Source organism: Scardinius erythrophthalmus (genome assembly GCF_964197995.2).
Source record: "Scardinius erythrophthalmus genome assembly, chromosome: 8".
Classification (NCBI taxonomy): Eukaryota; Metazoa; Chordata; class Actinopteri; order Cypriniformes; family Leuciscidae; genus Scardinius; species Scardinius erythrophthalmus.
This window is the reverse complement of record NC_138228.1, coordinates 30,010,622-30,028,359: the sequence shown is the minus strand read 5'-3', so window position 1 is coordinate 30,028,359 and position 17,738 is coordinate 30,010,622. Positions and strand designations below refer to the sequence as shown.

The following is a 17,738-nucleotide window of genomic DNA, read 5'->3' as shown; positions in this document are numbered from 1 at the left end:
ACCAACAAGTTAGAGCCTGTTTATGGAATAGGCTATTCGCTTCTTTTTTTATTAAATCCAAGCAATTGGGTGATGACAAATTTAAAATAAAGAGGCTTTAATATTAAACAAAAATTCACTTTAAAGAAAAGCTTACAAAACAAAACAAAAATCATGTCTCCCGATATAGCCTATTGCAAATCCAATCTTACTCATGCTATTCACTTTTCGTTATCAACATCGGAAAAATAACATTAGATTGGGACGACGTGTGTATCAGGCGTCTTATTAGGCGACGTACTGAGGGACGACGTGTGTATCAGGCGTCTTATTAGGCGACGTACTGAGGGACGACGTGTGTATCAGGCGTCTTATTAGGCGACGTACGTACTGAGGGACGACGTGTGTATCAGGCGTCTTATTAGGCGACGTGCCTGGTTCAGACGTTATGATTTTTTATACATTTCTCACGTACGCCGTCGCCACGTCGCCGTAAGGTATACGTTACAACTGTGACGCCGCCGTGACGTCGCCGCCGGTCTGTCGTCTGACGTCTCTATCAATCCCATTCAAAAATAGACACGGACTGACGGCGACGGAAGGGTAGACTGCTCCTTCGCCTTCTTCAGGGTAGACTTTGAAAAGTCATTATCCGCTCGCCATAGTGGGACGAGACATTGGGGGTTTACAGAGCTCGCGCCGCGCTGACATGTCATCTGCGCGGTTCAATGGTCCGAGCCGCGCGGCCGATTCGTCAGCGCAGCGCGGACGTGTTTCCTAGCACAGGGGTTCCCAAACTTTTCCATGCCAAGGCCCCCCAAATACCACTAGGTTCTGGCCAAGGCCCCCCTTTTGCAGGATGTGTTATTGAACCCATCGACAATACTACGGCACGTGTAGAAATAAATAAATAAAACATCTAGGTGAACATCAGATTATGTGGTGGTGTTTGATACCAGAAAGATTATGCACCGATTAAAATTTTCAAGGCAGATTCCGATTTTTCATTGAGTTTAACCTGCCGATACAGATTTTAGCCGATTCTGATTTAATTTTTTCTTACCACTTTACAGCACACACAATATTATATATATATATATATATATATATATATATATATATATATATATATATATATATATATATATATATATATATATTAGGGCTGGGAATCGATTAGAAAAAATTAACTAATTACTTGCACAATTTGCTGTAATTAATTGCAATTAATTGCATTTCCTCCAAGCTTGTAATCATCAATAATTAAAACTTAGAATCACCAGAAAAAAAGGAACAGAAAATAGCCCTATATTAAAATAATATTAAACATCAATATATCAATGTATTATTCTTTTTCAATAATCAATCAACATAATCAATTTAAGAATTTTTTTTTCAATTTTTTTTTTTTTTTTTGCTAATTATAAAAATAAACTATAGTCCTAAAAAAGCTATTATTACACAGAGCATGTGATCAGAGCAGGTCATTTTAAAGGAATAGTTCACCCAAAAATTAAAAATTCTGTCCTCATTTACTCTTCCTTAAGTTGTTCCAAACCTTTATGACTTTCTTTCTTCTGCTGAACACAAAAGAAGATATTTTGAAGAAAGTCGGTAACCAAACGACTGATGGACCCCATTGACTTCCATATAGGAATAATAAAATACTATGGTCAATGGGGACCAGCAACTGTTTAGTTACAAACCTTCTTTAAAATATCTTCTTTTGTGTTTAGCAGAAGAAAGGAAATCATACAGGTTTGGAACAACTTGAGGGAGAGTAAATGACAGAATTTTCATTTTTGGGTGAGCTATCCCTTTAACATTGTTGCCCAGCATGCATAACAGCGCAGCAAACAGAAGTCTAGAGAGAAATTTCACCTTATTTGAGCGGACTTGCTTTTCCAGTGCGTGATCGGTACATGATTGGAGCGTTTGGGCCGTGAACGACAGAGCAGAACGCGCAGCGCGCCGACACACACACACACACACACACACACACACACACACACACACGCGCGCGCGGAACGGAGAGTGCGGCGGCGCACACGGAGCGGAAAAGACCCGCTCATTAAAGCTGCTCGAGAATGAAACCCGATCCACATATTTTCGGCTTTTTAATAGCAGCCGCAACAGGAAATCATTAAAACGAGGCAAAAAAAAAAAAAGTGCTGCGTTAAATGCGTTATTTTTTTAACGCGTTAAACATTTCAAATTAATCGCAAAGATTAACGCGTTAATTCCACCAGCCCTAATATAGCCTATATATATAATAAAACACCACTTTTACCCAAACTGATTAGCCTAATAAAAACAAGTTTATTTTCTAAAAATATTTTTGTCTTCATTTTCTTTAGTAGGCTATGTCAGAAAAGAAAATGAAGACAAAAATCCTACTCCAGTTCTTGTTCAAACACACTATAGGCTACATGCAATATGTGCATTTTAGGTACTTTTTGTGTGAAATCATATTTATTTTGTCCATCAAAAGTGTGCCTTCACTTTAATTGAGCGTGAGCAGCGCAGCAAAAATAGACTCGGCGCCGAAACCCTCCGCTTCACTACTGCTCATGCGACGCTCCTGCTTGACGCTCACGCGCTGCTCCTGCTCGCAGTGTGAATGAATCGCGCTGCTCGCGCGCCGCTCGCGGTCTGAAACGGCCGTAATTCACAAGGTTTCCTACATGTGCGTTCTGTGTGCATGTGTGATGCTGATGTTGCGCGATCATGTTATTCATGCGGCGCCTGAGTGCATTTGAATCAGCATATGTCAGACTGAAAATCACGTGAAAATCGGCCAATTCTTGTTACTAGCCGATCAATCAGTTCATCTCTAAAATATTAACATTAAAAGTAAAATGTTAAGATAGGCTATGCAAAAAATTATTATAATGTTATTTCATAACAATGCTCATATTAGCAAATATTTAATATTTTATATAAATATATATTTTTTTACTTTTTTCCGCTTTTTTTCCCCAACTTGCTGCGCCCCCCCTGGCGCCCCCTGGCGGCCCCCACTTTGAAAACCCCTCCTCACCAGCGCTGCGCTGACCAATTTAAACAGCGCAGCGCAAACCATACATGCAAATGAATGTACAATAAAGAAACCCCTCCTTTCTTACAAAAAAAAATGGTTCTCTGCTGAAGTTTAAGAGTTTTTCCCTACAGAATATGGGAAGCCAAACAAACCAAAAGTGGGACGAGACAGCGGGGGTTTACAGAGCTCGCGTCGCGCTGACATGTCATCTGCGCGGTTCAATGGTCCGAGCCGCGTGGCCGATTCGTCGTTACTCCGTGCCAAAATCAAACATCCGAACGACCGACCGACCGATCGAACGTCTATCCGAACGTCTTGAACTTTCAAACGGGTGACCCACGTGACGACCTGACGTGACGTCAGCGTCTTGAAATTTGCAGCTTTTTAACCATACAAGTATAGCCTACAAGCTGATCTGTAAAGGCTATAAATGGACATGATAGGCAATACATATAAATATTGTACCCCAAAAACAACTTTCCTGAATCCTGTGCTTGTGGGGCTATGTGTTTTGCTTTCAAAGAGCAGAAATACTGCCTATATAGGCTACAGACATTCAATAGTCTTGACCAGTATAATCATTTTAACTAGTTTTTATTGTTAATTTTATTGCCCAATGTACAAAGTTCCCACAGTCCATAAAAACACTCAAAATAAATGTAGTCTATTATTTTTTTTTTTTACTTTTTGATCCAGAAGGTTTTCATATTAGATGTATATATTTGGACTAAATGATCTAATGAATGCTCTGTAGTGTTTATGATATTGAGCTGTGTGTATGATCTGAAAGCATTGTTTGATTTTGAGCACAGATAAAATGGTTTTGAGTAAATTTCTTTATTTTGACAAGCGTCAGATGTTCTCTGAATGTAGTTTGAAGATTTGGTTTTGTGTTTAAGGTTTTGAGAAAGTGGGTGATGGTTCCAAGAAATGTATTTTAGCAATTCAGGAAAACTATAGATTAAAAACATGCATTATTTTTTTTTTTATATACATATCAAACAAATAAAGTAATAAAAAGTAAATCTAATCAAGCATCATTTTTTGTTTCAAGAACTTAGAGATCTCAACACTTAATCTTAATAAAATTACTAAATTATCATAATCTTTCACAAATAGGCCTAAACATCATAATTTTAAAGTGGAAAGGTTTATTAAAAACATATGTATAATAGTTCTACAGGGTGTCCGCGCGGTAGTAAAAGGTAGTAAAAAGAATCTACCAAAATTAAGGCCCTGAAAGGTAGTAAAAGGTAACAAACGCAATTTGACTTGGTAGTAAATTTTTCATCACCACCTCAATATATGAGTTTCCATTTTTTTCGATATATTTTTGAAATGCGATGTGGAATTAGACCATATCGCATATATCGATATAGTTCAAACGCGCTGTGATCCTTGCTCCCCGCGCCTCCGCTCCTCCGCTCCTCCTTTTCCACTCTGCGTGCGTGTTTAGAGCGTTAATACTCTCATCTGAAGATTCGATTGAAGAATATTAAATACATGTATTTAGACAGCAAGAAGAAAATATCTTGCTATAACAAAACAAATATGTTTGTCTTATAAAGACTCAATTTATTTAATAAAAAATGCAGTAAAATGGCAAAATTGTATAACAAATTAAAATAAATACTTTAAAATGTATTTATTCCTGGGACGCAAAGCTGAATGTTCAGCATCATTACTCCAGTCTTCAGTGTCACATGATTATTTGAAAATCATTCTAATATGATTTGATGCCCAAGTAACATTTCTTATTATCAAATGATTATCACCATCATCCCTGGAATAAAAACATTTTTAGATATTTGCATACAATTATTTTAAATAAAAAAATAAAAACAAATACAATTTTGTTTTTACTGTATTTTGATCAAATAAATGTATATATTGACTTTTGACATTTTGGCTGAACATTGTTCAGAGTTCAGTTTTCTTAAACCTCAACCAACATTCATCAACTGTTCTTTGAGGGCTCGATTCCTGTAGAGTTTATCTCTACTTCTAAAGAGAGATGTTGACACTTAAATTTTAGTCACAAAGTAACTAATTAAAACAGATTAATAAACAAAAAAGTGACCACAGACGTTTAATAAGCTTTTGTATATTATTTCTACGCACACATTTAGGGTCAATACTTGATACATACAATTTTATTCTTACTAAAAAAAGGGTATTTTAGGACTGGAGTTGAGAACCACTGCATTTGGCTTAGACAGGTTATTACAATGCACTTTTTTGTGTTAATGTCTCAGCACCATGGCTTGCAAAAAACAATCGTACTGGACATTGCGAAGAAAAGCCAAAGCTAAAGTTGACAAACAACTGCAGTCAATGCAAGCAGTATCATCAGCATCATGGAGGGAGGAGTATGGTAGCATGCACAGTGACGAAAGCAGCACCGTGGATGATGGCGATGATGAATTTATGGATTGTCTTTCCCATATTGATGAGCCTGAATACGTCACCATGGCAAGTGCTCTATATAGCAGTGAATCTGACACAGACACAGAGTCTGAACTGCCTCCAAGTTCCCTGAATGATGACTTGGCCACCTGGGCAACAGAACATAAAATAACACATGTGGCACTAAATTCATTACTCAATATCCTCCGCGAGCGTGATTTGAATCTGCCAAAAGATGCCAGGACACTGTTAGGAACAGTGCGTTCCAACAGAACTGAAATACAGAGCATAGCTGGTGGCCAGTACTATCATATTGGCCTTCTTCAATCCATTTCAGGGGTACTCTATACACTGTCAGAAAAAATGTGCAAAATTTGTACCTTCAGGGGTACAACGGCTTGTCACTGGGGCAGTACCCTCAAGGGTACACCCATTGTACCCTTTCACATGGGTACATATAAGTACCCTTGGAGTATGTACCTTTCATAGACGAATATGTACCTCTGGTGACAAAAGTGTACCTTTTAAGGTGCAAATTTGTCCTTTTAAGGGTACTGCCCCATTGACGAGCGTTTTGTACCTTATGATGGCAAATTTGTACTTCATACATCACATTAAAAAGGCCAGAATGCTCTTTATCATTTATTGAACAATCAAATTTATTAGTCTCACATTTTTCACAGGATGAATATTTTAAACACTATCACAATGTGTCATAACAGGATGCATATATTGAGCAATTTTACTCAACTTTTTATAATCTTAAAAAAATAGTAAACAGTAAGAATATTAAGCTTAAATATAAGCTTTTTTTCAAAATCAGTACATTTCATCAACCTTTTTTTACCATGCAATAAAACATGTTAACATCAAGAATCACAAAGAAATTTCTTTTTTTTTTCAAATCAGTACTAGATCTCATTTTAAGTACATTTTTCTACTTTTTAAAGTTTTGAACATCAAGAATGACAAAGCAATCTTTCTATCAGTACACATTTCATTAATTGTAACTTTATACCCTTAAAACATTTGATCACAAACACACATTTGTAACAGTAAGATTAAGCTTAATATTATATTAAGCTTTTTTCAAAATCAGTACAATACATTTAATTAACCTTTTTTTTTTACCATGTAATAAAACATGTTAACATTAAAAATCACAAAGAAATTTAGTTTCTTTTCAAATCAGTACTAGATCTCATTTTAAGTACATTTTTCTACTTGTAGTTTTGAACATCAAGAATGACAAAGCAATCTTTTTTCCAACAGTACAACAGTAACTTCTATACCCTTAAAACATTTGATCACGAACACACATTTCACCAAACACAGTACTACACATTTAATTTGAACTTTTTAAACATTCTTGGGGATCACAAACAATTTATCATCTGCAGAGTATGTGTCAAGGGCCTGAAAGTCCATCTCTTGCCCTGGTTTCATAATACTCCATTCAAAGTCAACTTTGACTGTGTACGCATGGAAGTGTGAATCATACAACACTGGTATTAAAAACTTGCCACACAGAAACCATACAGTATTGACATTTAAAATATACTTAATTTGGAAAAATAGAGGAATGTCTTCTGCATGGACGTAGTCAACTATGAATACATCTTTTAAAGCATACTTCACACTGTCAACAGTCACTTCTGAAACACGCTGAATGTCTTTGCACAAATCTTCATTTCCATGTACATTTGTACGAATTTTCTGTAGGTCTAATGGTAGCGATGACAACGGAGTCTCTATACTCCTACCTACTACGATCTCAAATTCATCAAGGATATTGGGAGTGGAAAATTCCCAGCACTGTTTCATCTGGTGCCTTTCGCTTAAAGTTTTGGCAATATTAATGAAATTTCTACAGCTACTTGCAACAGTTTTAAAATACTGATGCTTTGCCTCGAAACGCATGCACCAAAGTAAACGCAAAGGTCCATACATTGTTGTTAGCCTTGAGTAGTGAGTCAAATAATGACACTTGGGTGTTACAACATCCCCAAAAACATCACTTAGCTGTGTCAAAAACTCACAAACAAGTGTGTCTAACATTGCTAGGTTTTCCCTTTTCACCTTTGGGGCAATTACAATGTCAACAATGTCACGACATAACAGATAAACATTCCAATGTTCACTATTGGGAGGAATACGGTGTGCCATTAAAAATGGCAAAATCCTAAACAGAAACCACTTTTGTGAAGCCGATCCAACAATTCCAGATTTGTGTAAAGTTCGCTCTGACAACTGTACAGGTGTGTTTTTCTTGTCATTTTGACCAATGGAAAGTTGCTGAAGTTCATCATTTAACTCTTGAATAGTAATATGTTTTTCTTTGTGAGCCCAGCTAAGAACTAGCTTCATTATTAGAGGAATGACTCCCTCTAATAAATCATGCATTATATCAGGTGGAAATGCCTTCGTCACATCAAAATAGTTTAGTTCATTAAATGGTGAAGCATAGTTTACACCATAAATTCTTTTATCCTCAGTGTTTTCAATACACGTTAGATGGTACTGGTGTACCTCTGGGGTTCTTAAAACAAAATCACTCTCTCTGAATTTCTCTTTTATTTCATTGTGGGTTGCCATGCAATAGCGACAAATTCTAGCAGCATTAAACGACATTGTAAACCCAGCTAACATATGTGCTGAAAGATTGTCTGCTGAAAATGTTGCTAGTGCAGCGTGAATAGTCTGCTCAATCCCACCTACAGTTACCATGAACCCTTCACTTTGAAGTTTTTTAAGATCGTCTAAGATCGGTTTTAAGACGGTCGCTAAACCACAGCGTTTTACAAAAGTTTGTCGTACTAATAAAGCCAGATGAATGTGCTTCAGTTTTGAGCAATGTTTAAGGTTGCCTACCGTATAATAAAAAGCGCAAAGCTTGTGCTTGGTTTTCTTTGAACCCAAGGGGTTGACAACTTCAAATTCGTCTTCATAAAAGTGAAGACGTAAGGCATGCGGATTATCTTTAAAGAAGGGATGTTCCTTGAAATATGTACCATCCGAGTAGTCACTTAAATAATCTGGATCTCTGTCTAAATAGTTGTTTGCTTGAATTTCATCAAATATGTCCTCATGTGAGCAATAGTTACTTAAAACCTCAGTGATGGGTACATATGAATATGTGCCTATTTTGTGTCCACTAGGTGACCTCAAAATATGATGTACCGGTTCGACCAGCCTAAGCTTAGATTTACAGTGTTCTTTCAACATGTATGGAGAGCTAACAATTTTGGAAGCTTCTTCAAAAAAATCCCTTGACTGTACCATTTCTCTTATTTCAGGACATTCTAAAATGTTGAACCCATTTTTTTGAAGATGGTAAGTAATAAAAGAGTCGTGGTTCTCTTTAAAATAACAAAATAAAAAATTTATGTCATTCACTATTTCCTGCTGGACAGTCTGTGGAATGTGATTTTTTTCTCTACATTTAAGAATAAAGCTGAAGAGATTTTCTTTAAAGTTTGTCAAAAGCTCATTCCTACTAAGTGGATGCATTTCATCTGTCCTAGGCTGTAGCTCATTGGTTTGCTCCAGATCATTGTGACAGTCCATTTCCTCAAAATCATTGTCATTGTCCATGTATTCAGTAGCATCCATGTCATCATGAGGTAGAACAAGCTTCCTATGTTTTCGATAGACATGACGCCTGAAAGACTCGTATATTGTAAAAGATGACTTGCAGTTATTCAGTCCACAAGTGATGCTGAAATTGGGTTCATGGTTGTGAACCAGACCAACATGTTGAACTAGTTTCATTAAGGTGAAGGTTTTTCTTCTACACCTTGTGCATCTATATGGTTGTGGCATTGTCAGCAGAGGATATTAATTATTCGGGTGACAGTTATTGGAAGGGGCTTGCCACCCACCTCAGTAATCTTTGCTATGGCATGCTGCAGGAAGGTCAGTGTATTCTTCATGTAGGGTGGATAAGCCAAGTTGAAAACATAGTAAGCACTGAAGGCTGCAATTATCCCTTCTTCAACTCCTATTCCCCTGCACACCTCCACGCCATCCACTTTGACAATGACTTGAAGCCTCTTGGAGAAAGCCATTTTCCAGTCTGTTTCTACCAATTGTATGGTTGGGTATGGAGTATCAGCATCAAACTGTGAGAAGAAAAGAAAATGTTAAAGGGGTCATATGATGGTTCTAAAAAAATAACATTATTTTGTGTATTTGGTTTAATGCAATGTTACGCGGTTTTAGGTTTAAAAAACAACAAAGTGTTTGAACAAAGTGTTTCAGGAAGGCGTGGCTGAGCCGTAACTTTTACAAAGAATATCTCTTTGGGTTTGAGACTTTGTAACTCTGCAGATCTTATACATGCACAAACAGTTACACAACACACTAAAGAGAAATGAAAACAAGAAATCGCATCATATGACTCCTTTAAACATCTATCAGTAAAACAATGCAACATCTATCAGACCTGAATAACCGGACCTGTATCAGAGTTTTACAAAATGGCAGTTTAACAAATAGTTCCATACCTCTCCCAATGTGATGAAGCTCTCAACTTTCTCTTTAAAGATGTGGGGCAGCAGAATCAACGCTGCACGAAAGTCAGAATCTATTGTAAAAAATAAATTAATAAATAAATTACTCTTCAATAATTTAATATTATAAATTGCTTGTTTTCATATTCATTTATATCCTCCATAAGTGGTTTCCTTTACTCATTGTTAGTCATTTTTCTGCAATTTGCTAAAAACAAAGTAACTGGAAATATCAACAAATGATGCATAAAATGCATGAAATTGTTTACAAGCTGGTTTCAAGTGAATACATGTTTTACCAATGATAATATATATATATATATTGGAGGGACAAAAACCTCTCAGATTTAATTAAAAATATCTTCAGTTGTGTTTTCGAAGATGAACAATAGTGTTACGGTTTGGAATAACACGAGTTATTAGGCTGCCGTCACTTAGTTCACGAAAAATCACTTAGTTCATGAACTAAGTGACGGCAGCCTAATAATCCACACCTGGATTATTATTATTTATTTTTTTACATTTAATTTATCCTTTTTCTGTTGTCATTTTTTGTCCAATAGCTTGTTATTACATTATTTTTTCTTATTTTATTACTGTTTACTTTAATAAGTTTGAGAATGTTTTACTTTACACTAGTATTTTTTATAGACTTTTTTTTTTCCTACAAAAAACAAAAACAAAAAACAATTTGTTCTTATCAAATTTATTTCCTACAAAAATAACTATATTGTGATATATATCATTATCGTGAAATAAAATTACTCATATCCAGCGCTAGATCAGTTTCTAAAGGATATACTGTATGGAAACTAAGCACACATTTTCAACAAATGTATTTGTTGAACACCTTTACTTTTAATTAACAAAACTGTCAGTCCATAAAGTTTAGAAATAGATTATCACAAAACCGCAATGTTTTATGTCAATACCTGATAGATCTTCTGCAAGCATCTCTTCTCTTGCTTCTTTGTAGATTTTGGCTAATGGGGCATTTCTTTGAACAAGCTCAAGAACCTTTGGCACAATACTGGTAAAGCAATCCTTGAAGCGCTGGCTTAAGCTGACAGTTGATGAATGCATTCGGTCAACTTCATCACACAACTGAAATTAGGCAGGAAGACAAAGTTAATCATTCACATGAACTTAAAAAAAAAAAAAAAAAAAAAAGAAATCAGACATTTTAAAATTCTGTTGCCTCTTTCATAGTCATTTCCCTTTAGTAATATCATTGTACAAATATTTCTAAGCTTGAATGCACATATATTTGTTCACCTGAGGGTTTAGAAAATAACAATGTTTTTACAAAAGAGTTATAAATGTAAATGATCATTTTAGCATACATTTTGCTTACATCAACATTCAACATTTATTTTAAGCTGAGAACTGATATAAAATCTGTGATATAACTGACCCCTGAGGGTGTTTTTAAGAAAGGGTATTTCTTAACACTAGAAGTGCCAGAATTCCATAACTACTAGAACTGCCGCAAGCAGTCATTTTGACCGCTATATTCCAAACTCTATATCTTTAATGATAAATACCCAATTGAGAGATTAATGCATTTATTGTGTTAATATGTCTTTAAAAAACAAAACAACACCAAACTGTACATTTAAACAAGTTTAATTATACATTTATAAATAAATAATATCCGTAGATGTCCTGAACAAAATGACGGAGTAGCCCATATTTGTTTACACAGTTCGATCGCGTCCGCGTCCGCGTCCGCACCCGCCGACACACACACACACACACACACACACACACACACACACACACCAACCATATTCCAGTAGCCTATTGCATCTTGACATTGCAGCCTGTTCATTATAGCCACAATAAAATATAATAATGAAATAGTCAACCTAATATATAAAAATTCCACTGCTCTGTTTGTAGCCTATAGTAGGCTATACCTACAATTCGTACCATTTTGCGCATGTGAAGAGGATGATTTTTTCCGTCGATATTGGATCGTGAGTGAAGTACAAAGCCTATAATAAAGAAATAGTTTAAAATCCAAATACATCGCAAATGTTGAAACATTTTGATTCTAATTAGAGAGTTACGTGAGCCTATAACGCCGCTTACTTTCACTTTCGCTTATAACGCATTTCATTTTGGCTTGTTTATAGTTATTTTTTTCATTCTTGTTCTGTTCTGAATATCATTACATTTAAATGATTTGTTGTTGAATATGTTTAGTGTATTTTTAACCACATTTTATTGTTTTGTATATTGGTTTAGCCTATAATAATACCGCGAAATTCCGTGCGGTCAATATGACCGTCTATGGCCGAAATAGGTAAATATGTTCATTTATTTTTTTGCCTTATGTGTAATTTATATGAAAAACATTTTAAATGAATATACAGACACTTTTAGGAAAAGTCAGGTACCAGCAGCATTGTATTTATTTTTTCAACAAAGTTATTGCAGATATAAAATTCAAAACGGTCAAAATGACTGCCATGGCCGTTCTAGTGTTAAGTATATCCTCCACAGTCATCCCATCTCTTATCTCCCTTCTTCGCCATGCAAAGGTTCGCTGCATTCGGTCTTTGACCACCAAGGTGTCTGGTCGCATCTTGCTGTACTGGATATGCAGGACATTCACATGACCCTCAATAGAGGATGCATCCTCACCAATGACAGCAAGCTCCTATTGGATCAAATGTTAAAGTACAGAATAATAATCTAAAAATAAAACACGTCATTCACTATTTCCTTACCTTACATTTATATATGTTTTATATGTACCTTACATTTAAATAGTGATGAAAACCAAAATATTAAATGTAATGAATATTGACTGAGTAATCCACTATTTTGTAGAGGAGGGTCAAAATGACCATTTACTGTGCGTTCACACCGCCGGCGGCAAGCTCCGGCGAGGGCGGCGCGGTGCGCCTTGGACGGCGAGAGGAGTTGAAATCAAGTCAACTTTATGTTAATAAGCTATGGTTTGGCGGCAACCAATCGGAATGTAGAAGTCCTCCGCCTCAGAGAAAAAAAAAAATCACGCATTCTAATCTACGTCAGAGCGTCCCCGAATCTTTCTACGGCGTCGGTGGCAGGGCGGCGAGAGCGAATTTTGCACGTTTGACCTCTTTCAGGCGGTGTGAACGTACAGTTACACCTGATATTTGGAGCCAAATTACAGTGGGGTAAAATGACTTTAGAAAGCAGCATCATTATTTTATTTTTACACAAATATTTGTCTATTAGTAAAATCTTTTGACTTCAGCAATCTTTGTAGAATTATATGCCAATGGTTTTAAAATGGGAAAAAGCTCTTGTTTTGGCCCAAAGTTTGCATGCCTGTAACTTAAGAAGTATTAAAGATCCCTTAAGTTAATATCCTTTTAGATTCTGGTTCTCAACAAATTTTTCTTTTGTTAAACTCATCTCAGGTGAAATTGTAATTTTCACCCCCCTCTACAAAACAGTGGATTACTCAGTAAATATGTATTTCTTTCACCAGAATAAAAAAAAAAAATCTAAATCTAAAATTTTAACCAGGGACCTCTGGTTGAGATGACACAGATGCACTCCCGAACAAAATAATTTTATCCCTAATCATTTTAGAATGATTCATATAGCCGTTCAAGTCAAAATTCAAAGTTCAAAATTCCTGTAGTTTTTCATATCACAATATATACTGCAGAAAAACAAAATATTGTAATGTTAGTTTTTTTAGTTTGTCGTGCTTAACTTACTTGGGCTCTTGAATAATAAACCTGTTGAACTACAGGAATACACTTACCCTTGACTCAGATCTGCGACAGGCTGTTAGAGATTGTTCAGAGAGTCTCACTCTTGCATGGCCAAACTTCTCCTTACTCCTTCTTACCTCATCTTCATGGATGAGAGGTGCACGCTCAGTTTTAAATTTGCGTTTGAGGGACTGGTGCCAAGTGTGCTGACATATCAGGGAAAAAATAGTAGATGATCAGGGAATACAGCAGAGAAATTGATGTCATTTTTTTTAAACGCATATAAACAGAATCCACCAACTTCTGTCAATTAAAGGATTAGTTCACCTCAAAATGAAAATTTCATGATAATTTACTCACCCCAATGCCATCCAAGATGTTCATGTCTTTCTTTCTTCAGTGGAAAAGAAATTAAGTTTTTTGAGGAAAACATTGTAGGATTTTTCTCCACACAATGGACTTCAACGGTAACCAAATTGTTGAAGTCCAAATCAATACAGTTTCAAAGGGCTTTGAAGTGCTTCAAAGGGCTCTGCAAGATCCCAGCTGAGGAATAGGGTCTTATCTAACGTAACGATCGGTCATTTTCTAAACATTTTTTTAAATGTATATACTTTTTAACCACAATTGTTCATCTTGTGCTTTTCTGCGTATATATATATATATAAATTTGCCAGGCATTACGTAATCACATTGGAAAGGTCACACTGGACGTAGACGAAGTCCATTGTCTGGAGAAAAATCCTGAAATGTTTTCCTCAAAAAAATTAATTTCTTTTCCACTGAAGAAAGAAAGACATGAACATCTTGGATGGCATTGGGGTGAGTAAATTATCAGGAAATTTTCATTTTGAGGTCAACTAATCCTTTAAAATCGAGGATATATCATTGATGGAACAATGTCCTTATGTAACTCCTATTTACACTAGTAAAGTCCTTTCACATAACGTGAAGTCTACCATTCCTAGTAACTTACATAGCCATTCCCTTCAAGATCCTTTAGGAAAGGGTATTTCACAATAAGTGCTTTTGCCACCTGCACATATTCTGCATTGGTTGGATACCTGAAAGATTAAATTAAAACCAATTGGCCCTTTAGAAACTCCTTTGATAAAAAATAATTATCTTTTATTTTTTAATTACTTTTAAGTAAAATAAATACTTCAAATGCATGTCAACGAAGCATTGCTTCATTGATATGTATCAAAGTATTTATGTTGCTTTACAAGTTTCTGACTTACATTGTGTGTTCTATCATGGCTTCATGAAGAACTCTAATGATTCTGTGTCTATCCTTAGAGGACTTCTGGCATGGTTCTTTGTCATCAAGCTTGGCCTGAAGATCTCTAGGAAAGGGTGGAATGGCGAATCCAGGAGGCAGTCTACCACTTGTTGCATTTCTGCAGTGAGGATGTGGTAGTAGTTAAGAACTTGCATTAGAAGTAATATTGATAATTACTGGTAATAACTGATTCCTTAGTTATTTTTTTGTTATTGACGTTTTAATCTGGCTACTTATCCGGACTATTTCACTTGCCCTTTCCAAAAAAAATCGTTCTCTCTTCAGCTCTTTAAATTTTGCGCTAGTTAGACCAGAGCGCAGTGAAAGGGAGTGATTGACAGCTAATACTTACCAACCTAAAGCCTGCCGGAGATCCAGCACGGTGCCGGAAAACTTTAAGCCCTGCATTTTTGGAGGAGCTACGCATGCTACACACAGCCTATGACATAGCTATGGTGCAGGTTCGACGCAGAAGTATAAATAAGCCTTTACCGTCAGTACATTATAGGCCTTATTGGACATTAATGTATTAGTCATTATAGTGTTTTGGTGATTCACAAGCTATTTTTTTGTTTTGTTATTGATGGTTTAATCAGACTACTTGTCCGGGTCAGGCAAGTAAAAATTCTTTCACTTGCCCCTTCAAAAAAATACACTTGTCCTGGACCAGCGTTAATGTTGAGCACGGTATAGGCCACCCTGCATTCCAAGATATCGGCATCAGGCATAAAATAAAAAATCTATATCGGTCGACCACTAAACATAGGCCAAATATAATACACAATAGTCAATGTTATACTTGCATTTCTAAGTCTGTTGGTGGGATTCTGCTGGCACTGGCTCCAGTGTTAGTGTTATCACCTCCTTCATCTCATGTAAAAATTTGTTGAACTTGGACTGTTTTTTAAAGGAGCCTTGAAATAAATATGAGATCATGTTCTCTGTGAGGCCACACTATTGTTTCCCCATCCACCTCATTTTCTGAAAAAAAGAAGAAGAGATAATGATCAATGTGAGCTTGAGGTTTTAACAGCAACAATAAAATCAATGTCTTTTTAAAATAATTTTTAACTTTCAATGGAAATTCATCAGTATAAAATATTACTTTAATTTAGAAAAATACACTATAATAACTCTGTACATACACTCTGAAAAAGGTACAAAGCTGTCACTGGGGCAGTACCCTAAGGTACAAAATCTAAAAGGTACCAATATGTACACTTGAAGTACTAGGCCTAATATGAACAGAGAGTAACCGTTACCTTTTTTCTGAGTGTATGATTAGAAGCAAACCTATTTAAATTACCACTCAAAGACTAGAGACTTATTTCACGAGATTTTGATAAATGGTTAAAAAAAATTATACTGACGCACGCCTCGATCTCCGAGCCTGACTGCTGCTTAACGTTACATAGTTCGCTCGTGATGACTGAAAGGACTAAATGATTACTCTCATGGACTCTCTAAACTAACGTTTAGAACGTTATTTAAATATGTAATGTTACCAAATAAATCTGAAATAAATCGTATTGACATATTCGTAAATTATTTAATTCCAGACTGACTAGGAGAAGCGTTAAAATAGAAACAGGCCAAGCGTTCGCTCGCGTCCGGGTGAACTTGGGTGACGTTAGGTTAGAGTTGTAAGAAAATTCTGGGAAACTGAATGTATAAATCTGTTGGTTTATATTGAGTTTTTTTTTTTTTTAAACAAAACGCGATGGGTTTGAACTGTTTCTATGGCCGTTTCACCACTGACAGCGTCTCAAGCACTGCCTCGCGGTAGAGTTAGGGTAACTTACGTTATAAGTTAAAAGTTATATCTTCAATCAATGATGCCAAAAAATACAAGTAATCGTAATAACAATAAGTTTAAAACGTAATGACAATACGTTGGTTTTGTCAAGTCAGGATTTTTGAAGAAAGGTTTCCCTCAGGCGTCAGTAAGTTAGGCCTAACGTTACGTTAAGTGCACATAACTCGAAAGGGAACCAACAGATTTTCCCAATGCTTAAAAACATACCTCTGAATTTCTTTGCTTCGTCTTCGGTGATATTTATTCCGGCTTCTTTCAATTTCTGAAGAAGATCCTCCGTCGACAGCGTCGAGAGTGAGACCGCCATCATGAAATAACCGTCGTTTTTTGTGCACACGCACAGTCCTGCGACGTCCCGTCCCAACTTCTTCGCGCGCATAAAGTGCACTGCGCGGGCTACAATCACAGTTGCCAACTCTCGCGAGACAAATAAGCAACTGGAGCTTCAAAAACAAGCCCAAAATAAGCCCAATATTATTAGATATACTAATATATATCTAATATAGTATATTATAGTATACATTCTTATACAAGTAAGTAGGCTATAGTATACATTCTTATACATTCTTGTATAAGTAATTCATAGGCTTACAATATAGGCTTACAATATAGCCTATATATATATATATATATATATATATATATATATATATATATATACATATATATATATATATATATATATATACATATATATATATATATACACACATTCTTAATAGAATATTATTAGATAATTTAGTTTCAGCATTATCATTTATTTATTTCCAATATATCCGTAAAATTACAGTCACTTTACTCTGATCACCAACCACTTGACCTATTCACTTGTTTATCCTTTTCCCAGTCTTTGTTGTGTTTTTTTGCCATACTTGGACCACTTCGTTGGAGGCATTGTTTGTAGAAATTGAAATATGTGTATTTACATCATAGCTTGGATTACAGCGTCGCGCGCGCCTGCACGTTGAAAGGGATTTTTCTACAA

General features: G+C 35.8%; 1 protein-coding gene across 1 annotated transcript; it reads right to left on the bottom strand.

Annotated features, from left to right (window-relative positions):
- Positions 1-12,094: 12,094 nt before the first annotated feature.
- On the bottom strand, positions 12,095-17,137 carry LOC308694280 (sterile alpha motif domain-containing protein 3). The gene is made up of 6 exons (XM_081371739.1): positions 16,961-17,137; positions 15,741-15,918; positions 14,897-15,055; positions 14,632-14,719; positions 13,706-13,861; positions 12,095-12,601 (listed from the first exon to the last, which is right to left on the bottom strand). The coding sequence occupies exons 3-6, from the start codon at positions 14,911-14,913 to the stop codon at positions 12,353-12,355; spliced, it is 510 nt and encodes a 169-aa protein (XP_081227865.1). The 5' UTR covers positions 14,914-15,055; positions 15,741-15,918; positions 16,961-17,137; the 3' UTR covers positions 12,095-12,352.
- Between the last annotated feature and the right edge of the window lie 601 nt (positions 17,138-17,738).